At 62.7% G+C, this 11,359-nt stretch overlaps 1 protein-coding gene across 1 annotated transcript in view; it reads left to right on the forward strand.

The window, feature by feature from the left end:
• The window catches only part of CELSR1 (cadherin EGF LAG seven-pass G-type receptor 1), a gene marked incomplete at its 5' end in the record, with an annotated part of 111,591 nt that overhangs the window by 41,256 nt on the left and 58,976 nt on the right, over positions 1-11,359 (forward strand). The window contains one exon of the mRNA XM_025051043.1: positions 117-752. Coding sequence (XP_024906811.1) covers positions 117-752 — 636 coding nt within the window. The remainder of the gene's footprint in view (positions 1-116; positions 753-11,359) is intronic.

Consider the following 11,359-nt stretch of genomic DNA (forward strand, 5'->3'; position numbering starts at 1 on the left):
AGCTTTTGGGAGCCGGGTGTGGAGGGAGAGGGATGGGGGCTGGGAAGAGGGGGTCGGGGTGGGTCGGGGCGCCCGTGGGTGGCCATCCGAGTGACCCCGCCCCCCTGTGTCCCCAGACGGCGTCCACAGCGTCACGGCGCTCTGCACCCTGCGGGTCACCATCATCACCGACGACATGCTGACCAACAGCATCACCGTGCGCCTGGAGAACATGTCGCAGGAGAGGTTCCTGTCCCCGCTGCTGTCCCTCTTCGTGGAGGGGGTGGCCACGGTGCTGTCCACCAGCAAGGACGACGTCTTCGTCTTCAACATCCAGAACGACACGGACGTCAGCGCCAGCATCCTGAACGTGAGCTTCTCGGCGCTGCTGCCCGGCGCGCGGGGCCGGTTCTTCGCGTCGGAGGACCTGCAGGAGCACATCTACCTGAACCGGACGCTGCTGACGGCCGTGTCCGCGCAGCGCGTGCTGCCCTTCGACGACAACATCTGCCTGCGGGAGCCGTGCGAGAACTACATGAAGTGCGTGTCGGTGCTGCGCTTCGACTCCTCCGCGCCCTTCCTCAGCTCCGGCGCCGTGCTCTTCCGGCCCATCCACCCCGTGCACGGCCTGCGCTGCCGCTGCCCGCCCGGCTTCACGGGCGACTACTGCGAGACCGAGATCGACCTCTGCTACTCCGGCCCGTGCGGCGCCCACGGCCGCTGCCGCAGCCGCGAGGGCGGCTACACCTGCGAGTGTGCGCAGGGCTTCACCGGTAGGTGGGGGGCCCGGGGGGCCCCGGGCGGGAGCGGGGACTCTGCTCACACTCACGTCGGGGCGTTCCCGGGGCCGTCCTCTGCCCACGTCCCTCCTGGGGAAACGGTCCAAGGACAGATGGGCCGTCGGGCCCGTGCACCGGGCCCTCGCAGGGGTTTGGGGCGTGGCGTGTCCTCGGCCGGTGGCGGGCGGGGACAGTGGTTCCTCACAGCAGCTCCGAGGTCCCTACCGAGCGACGTAGCACCCTCCTTGTGAGGACAGTAGGAGGGAGGAGGTGCAGCGTGAGGTTCACCCAAACACACGTACGTGCGTGAAACGACGCGCTCTCCTTTCAAGTGGCTTTGGGTTGAAAGCGCTTCGTTCCAAATTTCAAGCTTAATCGGTTATCGAAAGCGGTGTGGCTAGGACGGGAATCGTGAGCTGTTAACCACTTGGGTCTGGAAGGAGGGGTGCTTTCACGCCTCACGGTCACCGTGGAAATGACTCATCTTCCCCGCCTGGGACGTCCGCTTACCTGGAGATGTCCTGGCTAATTAAAGGCGACCGCTCCAGAGGCAGCCCACGGCTGTTCGTAAACATGAAAAGCCGTCCGAGAGCAGCACAGAAGCGCAGGTTATGGCTCTGGGCTTTGATCGCCTGGCACGTAAAACGATGGCCCACCTGCAAAACAGGTCTTCGTGGCCCGACTGTGAACAGGCTGGCTTCCTGGAGAGCCGTCTGGGGGTCGGGCAGGCCGGGGGTCGGACGGGCCGGGGGTCGGGCGGGCTGGGTTCACACCGGAGGCAGCGTCCAGATGCCTCCATCGGCTGTGTCCTCTGCTACCGTGTTTGGTATAAACAGCTGAGAAATCGTTACCTGTGAGTGTGGGGCACAGCGCGCCGTTCATCAAGCTTAGGACGGGTTTACAGTATTAGCAGGTATTTCTCAAGCAGGAAGAGGGAGGAAAGCTGGGCGGGGCACGGAGAGAGGAAGGTGGCTGTGCACAGGCCTTTGCATCCGATGAGGAGGAACCGCCAGAGAGGGCGTTTGGCAGCCTGGGGAGACGGGTGTGCGCCCCAGCTTGCTGCGTCTGAACCCCAGCCCGGTTATAATCCGGTGGCGCAGCCGTGAAGCGAGAAAGGCACTTGCCTGTCTACCCAGTGTCCTCCCCTCCCCTGCCTGTCGGTGGCTGTCTGTTTGTCCTTGCCGTCGGGATCTGGAGGTGTCTCCTCGACTGTCTCGCGGATTGTTAATCCTCCGTTCCTGGCTACACTGGGGCTCGGTGGCGAGCAGAGAGGAAGGCGGAGGGGACCCCCAGGCCCCTCATCCCTGCCCTGCTGTCGGGTGGGAGCCCCGAGGAGACCTGGACCGGCCCCCTTCTGAGTTTCAGTGAAGCCATGCTCCGAGGAGGTCACGTCGCGGGTGGATGTCCAACCCCTTCCTCTCCTTCCCTCTTCGTGGCATGGAGCTGGCCCCAGCCCCTTCTGAAAAGCCGTGGCCCCAGGCCCCCGGGAACGGGCCCGCTGCCCTCCAGGAGTCACGCAGTGTATCTTTCACTTGCTCCACAAGTACTGAGTGCCTGCTGTGCGCCCAGCCAGCGGGCCGCCCGAGGTTACCCATGCGATTGTCCGCTCGCGGCTTGAGACGTGTCGATGGGAACCTGGTCGGGGAGACCCCTCCAGCACCCCTCACGCTCTGGCGGAAGCCTCCGCTGGGGTCTAAGGCCGTGGAGGCGTCGACAGCCTGGGGCCGCGTCTGGGCAGGGCAGGCCGAGGCCGCTCGGGCCCCGGGCCCCTGGACCCTCTCCAGAGAGGGCTTGACCTGTTGAGACTTTGAAAACATCTCAAATTTTGTTTTCATCACGAGTCATTTCTAGAAAAATAATGACCAGAGAATGGCCCAGTGTGTGTCATCGCCAGAAGATGCACTGAAATGTCACGGTTGACCCGGGGGCTGATTTGAACGTCTGTGGTACTAAAATTATCATGTGTATTTCCCTCGGAGACAGACTGACGCGGACCGATTATTTTTACCCGTCCGCCTTCCTCTCCTCCTTCCTTGTTCCTTTTGAAGCCTCGCTCTCCGGCATGGCGAGAATGGAGCTCATTTATTCGTGGTGACAGCAGCTCTGTCGTCACGTGGGTTTGGTTACTTGCTCCCTGGTAAGCCGAGCCCGGGCCTGCGCTTGGGAAGTTGGAGGTGCCCCAAGGCGCGCGGGGACCCGGGCTTCCTGTGCTGCGGATGGGGGACGAGCCGGCTGGAGGAAGGTGTCAGCTCATTTTAGGAGGAGCTCGAGGAATTGGATGCTGGAAGAACACTCCTGACGGCCTTCCTGTAACCTCCGCGTCCAGGCCCCAGGGGACGCGAGTGCCCGTCACTGCGGGCAGAAAGCCACCGCCCTGTCGCCGTGTGTGTGTGTTAGCGAGGGGGCACGCGGCCGCGTGGGGGCCTGTGGCTGATGCCCCTCTGAAGGGAACGGGGACAGGGAGGCTGACGCGCCCACGTGTGCATGTGAACCGGACGCCGTCTGGTCCCTTCCAGTCAGGCGTGTGACACACACGCTGTTTCCTTGGTCTCAACCCTTGGTCTTTCGGTTTGTAAATGACGCGGTTTTGGTTTCCGTCACAGTCCCCAAACGTGGCCCCCTTCCTCCGTCCCCTTGTTTCCGCACCGGCCGCGCCTCTGTCAGCGCTGTCCCCTGCCCTGGGAAGGTTCCAGAAGGTGCCCTGACTTCCTCAGGTGGTGTCCATGGATCTCCCCGGAGGCTTCCTCGCTGCCCTTTCTCTCTCCTTGGGCGACTCGCTTATGTCCACGTCCCTCAGGCCTGCAGCGGCTCACGGTTCATGTTTATCGGGCACTTCAGCGGGTTGGTTACTGTTCTGGAAGGTTCTACACGGGCTGTCTCACTGATCCTCACAGTGGCTCTGTGGCCCCGTTTCATACATGGGGAGACTGAGGTAGGGGACACTGAAGTATCCGGGCCAGCGGTTCTCGTTGGGGTGAGTCTGTCCCCATGCCTTCTGACACCATCTGAGGACAGGTTTGGTCGTCACAGCAGGGGGCGGGGTGCTAGCTGGTGAGGCCACGGGTGCCGCTCAGCATCCTACAGTGCCCGGGGTGGCCCACACAGGCGGTCCCGCCCCCCACGTCCTGGGGGAGGGGACACCGTGCCACAGGCCAGCTGTGAAGGCCAAGTCGGGATCTGAACTCAGCATCTGGCTTCTGGGCTCAGGCTTGTCCGCAAGGCACACTCCTCCGGGGGGAGCAGCTCGGTCCAGCCGTCCAGCCGTCCTCCCGGTCCGTTCGTTCATCACACAGTCCTTTGCGGGGCGCAGAGGTCCAAACTGCGGTGTGGTGGGAGCGACGTTCACATGGCGCGGGGAGGTGCGGTCCGCCAGCGCCTCCCGCTCCCGAGCTCTCGTCGAGTTGAATTTAGCCCCTAAACAGGAGAGTAACGTACCGTTCAAAGGAGAGTCATCGCCTAGCCTGTAGCTAAAGTCTCAGACGCAGCAGGGACGGAATCCTTTCCTAGGAAAGTTCGCCCTTCAGACGTCCAGGATGCTTCGAAGTTCCCGCTCCTTAGCACCGCTCCGATCGTTCTGCGGTCTCTCCTGGGCGACTCTGTTTCCGGCGCCGTCCCGCGCTGAGGGTGCGCTGTGGATGGATTTCACCAGCAGCCTCCTGTTCTCGTGCAGCTCCAGGGCTTCCGAAGAGCAGAGTCGGTGTGCCCCTCCCCGGACAGAGCAGGCTGTTGGGGACGGGGACTGTCCCCAAGCCCACCCTGCGTTCCTCCCTGGGGCTCTGTTAGCCTTCTGGGGCCACTGCGAGGAAGAACCACAGACTGGGCGCTTAAAACGACGGAAACGTGTTCTTTCCCAGCTTTGGAGGCTAGAAGCTTAAAACCAAGGTGTCCTTTGGCCCTCACTCCCTCTGGAGGCTCGAGGGGACCGTCCTTCCTGCCTCGTCGTGGCTTCTGGAGGTGCCGGGTGATCCTTGGCTTGTGGCCGCATCACTCCGGTGCCCGCCCGTCTCCAGATAAAGTCGTGTTTACGGTACTGGGGCTCAGGGCTTGAACATATGATTTTGAGGGGCACGATCGTACCCTCCTCGAGGCTCTGGTGCACAGCGGCTACTTCTTGTCAACCTGTTTGTCCAGCATCTGCTGGGGCCGGAGGACGCTCCTGGGCGGGCGAGTTTTCTGTGGTTGGTTTTCCTTTTAAAGATCCAAGCAAGAACATGAAAGTCCCTACGTGCCACCCGGCCAGCTGCCAGGGGTCGACGAGCTGGGCATGCAGGGAATGACAACGGACACCGGAACCTCTGACCTCGGCCAGTCAGTTGGCCTGAAGACGAGCCTCGTGTGGTCAGAGCCTCCCTGTGACGTCGGAGGGGAGACGAGGCTCCCCGGCCAGGTCCTGCCACGGTTCCCCCACCGCCGGTCACCGAGCATCCGGTGCGGTGTGCAGCTGCTGCTGCAGAAAGAGCCAGAACACAGGCTCCACGAGGCAGGGCCGAGAGCGGGGACGGGCTTGCCTGCGCGCTCCTCACCTGGCGTCCTGCCGCTGCTGTGACCAAGGCCCGCAAAGCGGTGGCTCAGACAGAACACACGCACTCTCTCGCAGCTGCCCCCGGAGGCTCTGGGCGGGGGGCAGGCACACTGCTTCCCAGCTTCTGGAGGCCGCCCGCCCGCCTCGGCCGCACCCCGGCCCACTCCGCCCGCTGCTCCCGTCACAGGGCCTGCTCCTGGCTCTCGCCGCCTCCCCGCCTCCTGAGGGCCCTTGTCACCCACAATCACCTCCCCATCTCAAGATCCCTAACCAACTCACACCTGAGAAGCCCCTTCTGGTGTCCCGGGTCCTCTGTTCTTCTGCAGTGTGAAGTCACCTGTCCCCAGGCAGCAGGACCATGGACCTCTCGGGGGCCCTGTCATTCTGCCGACCACACCCCTGGCTCCCACCAGGCCTGGCACCCGCTCGGCACTCAGTGAACGTTCGCGGCGGGAGTGAGTGAGCGAGGCCTTGGCCATCGGCACCAGGGTGGTGGTCGGCTGTTCCTGCTGTCCCTGGAGGCACAGCGGGGCCCGAGGGCCTTCGGGAGTTGCTGGGGGCCCCGTTTGAGCCCCTGACCTGAGAGCGGCCGCCCCAGACACCCGGCCACGCACTCCTGAGCCCTTTCCCCGGGGCGGGCAGACGAATGTCCCCCGTTGCTCCCCGGGGCCGGGCCTGCGGTGGCCTGGTGTGGTGCATGGCTTGCGGGCATATGAGAGGGAGCGGGCGTCCATGAGGGCAGTCCGGCCGCCCTGACGGCGAGCGACGAGGAAGGCGCGTGTTCTTCCCGGACGAGCTCTGTCCCGCGGAGCGCGCCTCCTCCAGGCGGGAAGGGCGTTTGAGCCCCAGGGCCGAGCCGCTGTCATACACGATCGACGGAGGTTCAGTCAGCATTCCAGCCGCGTTTGAACACGTCGCTGTTTGAGAGTTGGCACGGTTTCCCCATGAACCGATCAAGCTGGGGTGGGGGTGGGGGCTCCCCAGCCTCCGGCCACCAGCCGCCAGCTTTCCTTGCCACGGAGCCCGCAGGAGCGAGCCCAGGCCCTCCTGGCGTTGGAAGATGGTAGTCATTTGGGGCCGCCAGGTAGCTGACCTCAGGGCTGGTTATTCTCCGTCCCGCGCCCCCATTATGGGTGAGAGGGCGGGCGGGGAGAGCACCCCTTTTCTGGAGGGAGGGGTCCCCGGCATGATTTGGGCTGGGTCTGGTGGGCCGTGTGCCTTCTGGGCCTGTCCGCTACAGGCACCGGGAGTTTGAAGGCCACACGGATAATCCGGGGAGCCGGCTCCAGCCCTCACGGGTGAGTGACTCCCGCAAGGGAGCCAGCGCCGTGGGTGCCTGGAACCATTTTGTTTCTTGCTGGAATGTGATTTTTATGTATATTTTTTAAACGGGTGTGTCTGGGTTCTGGGAATTAGCTCCCAAGACAGTAGTGAAGTCGCCCCCAGAAGGCCCGACCCGGGGCGAGCCTGCAGTGGGCTGGGCTTCCGGCCTCCCTCCCGCGTGGGGGGCAGGGGAGGGCCTGGGCAGGTGTCTGGGCTCCTTCATGGGGACGGGACAGGGATAGGAGGAGGTTCCAGGGCAGAGCCAGTCACTAGGAAGTCAGACCAAGTGGGAGGAGAGGTGTGAAGGGGGTGGGCGGAAGGGAGAGGGGCTTTGGGGTGCAGGGGTGGACCTGCCAGGCCTCCGGTCTCAAGAAGTCAGTTGACGACAGAGTCCCCATTGAGAGCGCTGCAGGAGCTCAGCTCAGAGCTGAAGAGACGCAGGTCACTTCCCCCGACGCCAGCCTCTTAGGCGCTAGGCGTAGCTGGAGGGCAAGAAGCGGACTCTTGCCTCCGGGGAGGGTTTTCCGGCGGGGAAACTGAGGCACTGGTCAGGAGCTCGCTCTGGAAGCCTCTCCCTGGCAGTGAGGCTGCGGGGACACCAGTGGAAGCGGGTGCCGAGGCCCGGGGTGGACAGGAGGCTGGACGGGCACGTTTTCACGGCGTTCGACCATTTCTGACGTAGCCGCCCCTTTTCGGAGACCCGGAGCATCCCTGTCCTTTGCCTCGCGACCTCGTGCTCCCTGGCGGGGGAGCCTCTGATTCGAGCCGCCCGCAGGATCGTGCCTCTTTGTCAGGACGAAGGTGCCTGTCCACTGCCGCACGTCCGTGTGAGGACGGGGCTTCCGCGGGGCTCGGCGGCCCCCAGGTCGGCGTGCTCGGTCTGCGACCCGACCCTGGGGTGGTCCTGAGGGGTGTCCCGGGTCCTCTGTCCTCTGCGTGCGTCCGACCTGCGATCCTGCTTGAGCTTCGGGCGGCCCGGGCCTTCACGCTCCGTGCTCCAGCTCTTCCCTCGCAGCCTCTGCAAAGTCTAGTTTTTCTAGTTCAAAGCCCTTGGCTGTTTCTTAGGACCAGAAGGCAGTTGTCTGTTTATTGAAAACTTAGGTTGTCAAACCTGTACGTGCCCTCCCCTCCTCTGTGGCCCTCCCCTCCTCCGTGGCTGTCCTCGGTCCTCCTTCAGGGCCCAGGGCCTCGGCCTAGCTGTGCTCCCGTCTTTGCTGGCCCGGGACCGCTCACGTGTCCCTGGATCTGCAAGCAGCGCCCGCGGGCCGGTTCTGTAGTTGCCGTCAGCAGGCACAGGACACACCAGCATCTCTCTGGTTCCAGCCCTGCCCTCCTGTCCCGTCCCCTCCTCCGTGGCTGTCCTCAGTCCTCCTTCAGGTCCCAGGGCCTCGGCCTAGCTGGGCTCCCGTCTTTGCTGGCCCGGGACCGCTCACGTGTCCCTGGATCTGCAAGCAGCGCCCGCGGGCCGGTTCTGTAGTTGCCGTCAGCAGGCACAGGACACACCAGCATCTCTCTGGTTCCAGCCCTGCCCTCCTGTCCCAGGCCTGCGTGCCCGTCACACACAAGTGCACACTGCCCACGTCACACACACGTACATGTATACACATACCACATCCGTGCATACACACCCACGTACGCACACACCGCACGTGTGCATGCACAGACACACACGGACACACACACACCTCTGTACGGTGAGGCCGAGGCCCTGCGCTACCCTTTTCCTCATCCACAGACCCGACCAGGTGCACGCCCGTCACTGACACCTGGCCCAGCCCGCGGTGTCCAGGAGCCGGGACCCCGATCCCCCTGTGCATCTGTTGGGCCCTTTCTGGGTGCGAGTGTTCGCTTCATCCCTCTCTGCCCCTTCCACAAACATTCCTGCAAAGCCCAGCCGAGAGGCTCTGTGCCCAGGCAGTATTTTTTTCACTCCGTTTCCTTTATCTTTGAAGAATATATTTGTGTTACAAAAAAAGGTAGATTTTATACCCTGTGCTGGGCCTCCATTTCCTCGTCTGCAAGGAGTTCCCACCCCAGGGTGCGGCGCTGTGAGGGTTAGTGCGGGAACCGGCCCGGTGGGGGCCTCGGCCGGCTGCACCTGTGCTCCATGAGCCTCTGCTCCTGGCGGTCACGCTGCAGGTGAGCCGTTGGCTTAAGCCCTTTCTATCTGAGGCTTCTCCAGGGTGCTCAGCCCCTCAAACCAAGGGTCTCGGCTCTGACACTGTGGCCTGGGGACCCCAGGCAGGCAGGCAGTGTCCCCCTGCCCCCAACCCCAAGCCTGGGGCAGACGTCCACTGATGGGGACGTGTGTGAAGCCTTGGAGGCTGGAGGGGGGTTGCTCCTGAAGCTTCTGTTTTGTTGTTAAGGATGTTTTTGTGGGGAGGGTGTCCTTTCCCAGATTTCTGTTGGGGATTCTGCATTAGAGCTCCTGCCTGTCATCTCCCGGGCTGGTGGCATGCTGCATGCATTATTAAGCGAGGCTCTCAGTTTGCCCATGTGAACCTGATCCTTGGTGTGGGGGCGGGGCCGGCCGTTACCATGGTGGGTGCATAGGAGGAGGATGGGGGGTTCCCCAGGTGTAGAATGACTCGGAGCAAGCATTTGACTCCAGTGGCATACTAGGATATAAGGGGAAGCCTAAACTTACTTTGAGAATTTCTGGAAAAGATAAGTTTAGTCTCGATAGTTTGTCCCTCAAAACATTTATTTCATTAAACTAGTGTTTCTTATAAGAGGTGTAGGAAAAACTTAAAGATACGGGGCTCACTAAATTTGTTCCAAATTATTTTCCTCAGGTAAGATGACTTTAGGAATTACGAGCTACATTTCACATCTGTCTCCACCTCCGGGCTCAGCGGTGTCAAGTCGAGATCTTGGATTTGGTCCCGGGGGGATGGGGGCGGAGTGAGGGGGTGCGCCGTAGAAGTGGGCAGAAGCTGCAGATTGGGGCTCTTCCCCCGAGGGCTGGCTGTTAGGGTTTGCCAGCACAGCGCTGCATAGAATATGTACGTTTTAAAGGAAAACGTAAGTGGATTAACGTGTGGTTGAGACAAAGCTGGGGGGCAGGCTGGGTGGCGTGCCCCTGTGTGGACTCTGTGGGAAACCCTGCTGAGGACCCACGGGGACCTGGGTGGGGTCTGCCTGAGCCAAGGTCCTGGAAGTCAGACCCTTTCCCGGCCGACCTGGTTCATCTGAAGCCCATCACTCAAGAGTTCTCACAGCCTATTATAAAAATGGTGTGTTCAGCTGTGGGATTAATTCTTCGTTGATGACATCGACCTATTTCCACAACTAGCTGAATCAGCCACGTGAATTACGTCGGTTTGTGATTTTGCGTTGCATCCCTCCCTGGCTTGACAGTGGGGAGCCCTGGCATGGCCGTGACACCCTTTCACGAGCCCGTGGCGTGCCAGGCTTCGTCAGCGCCCCTCCGTGTCTGGCATTCGTAGGGTCCCGCTGTGTGCCGGGTGGTCACCGTGTGTCCGCCCATGCAGGAGGCATTCACTGGGCACCCCCGGTGTGCAGGGCCTTGGGCTTGTCCCCAGAACAGGCAGCGTCCGTGCCACAGAGCCTGGGGAGACACGCTCAGGAACAGTCACACCGCGGGCGTCACCCTGCAGCTGGGGCATGCGCTCTCCAGAGGAGGGCCTCCGGGCCCATCAGTCATGGGTGCCCAGGTGGGGGCGAAGCCTTCCGAAGGGGGTTGTGGCCCCGGGAAGCCACCCGCCGAGGCCGGGGGAGAGGACGCCAGGCCCAGAGAGAGATGGTCGCCGATGGGTTATGATGGCTGGTTGTAGTGAACACCTACCAGCTGTGCACGGGGCCACCTACGTGAGCCCCGTGAATCCCCCAGCTGCTTGTGAGGAGGAAACCATGTGGCTGGTGTGTGAGGTGGGTGAGTGTGGCCGAGGCTGGACATGCGGCCGAGGGCCAGGCCTCGAGGGAGAGGGCCACCTTTACATGGGACAGGATTGCTTCTGAGGCGGCGCATGGCCCGGCCTATGCTCCCGTGGCCTCTCCCCGGTGTCATGGAGAACCTGGGCTGGTGAGGCGTGGGCAGCTGGCGTGTGTGCAGGGGCCCGAGGGGAGGCCGCCGTGGGCGTGCAGATGGGGTTGGCGCAGACCAGCGTGCAGGCGGCAGTGGAGATGAGTGACCCTGGTCTCTGGGAGGTGGCGTTGGTGGGACAAGGGACTTGGGGAGTGGGACGGCCCCAGGCTCTTGGTTTGCCTCACTGGACATATAGCGGGATGCTTCCCGGGTAGGAGACCCTATGGGGAACCAGGCGTGGCTAAGGGAAGCTCGGGTTTCAGGCCCGGATTTTAGGGAGAGGACACCAGAGGAGAAGTGGTTGGGGCTTGGCGTGGGGCTCAGAGGTGTTTGGACCTCCTGGTCCACTGCAGAGGCAGAGCTTGGAGCGGCAGTGGCCGGTGGCGGCGGCTTCACATTCATCCAGGTGGGTGTTGGATCACCTGGACCCGAACCCGGATGGTAGGAACGTCAGGCAGAGGGTGCCAAGGGCCGGCGCGGTTGGTTTCCCGCCACGGTTTGGGGAGCATGCCCCGCCCGGTCCTCGCGGTGGCTCCGACTCGGCCACCGATGTGCCATGGAGCTTGGAAAAAGCAAGGTCCCCTAAGTGTCACAGATATTTTAAAAGTCTAGATGGGAGAATTCGAAGTGTGTGAAGGACAAATACACCTCAAGCTAAGCATTTAAAATGAACGCACGGAATTTGAGAAGGCCCCAGGCTGCCCCCCT

The sequence above is a fragment of the Pteropus alecto genome, unplaced genomic scaffold (genome assembly GCF_000325575.1).
Source record: "Pteropus alecto unplaced genomic scaffold, ASM32557v1 scaffold118, whole genome shotgun sequence".
NCBI lineage: Eukaryota > Metazoa > Chordata > Mammalia > Chiroptera > Pteropodidae > Pteropus > Pteropus alecto.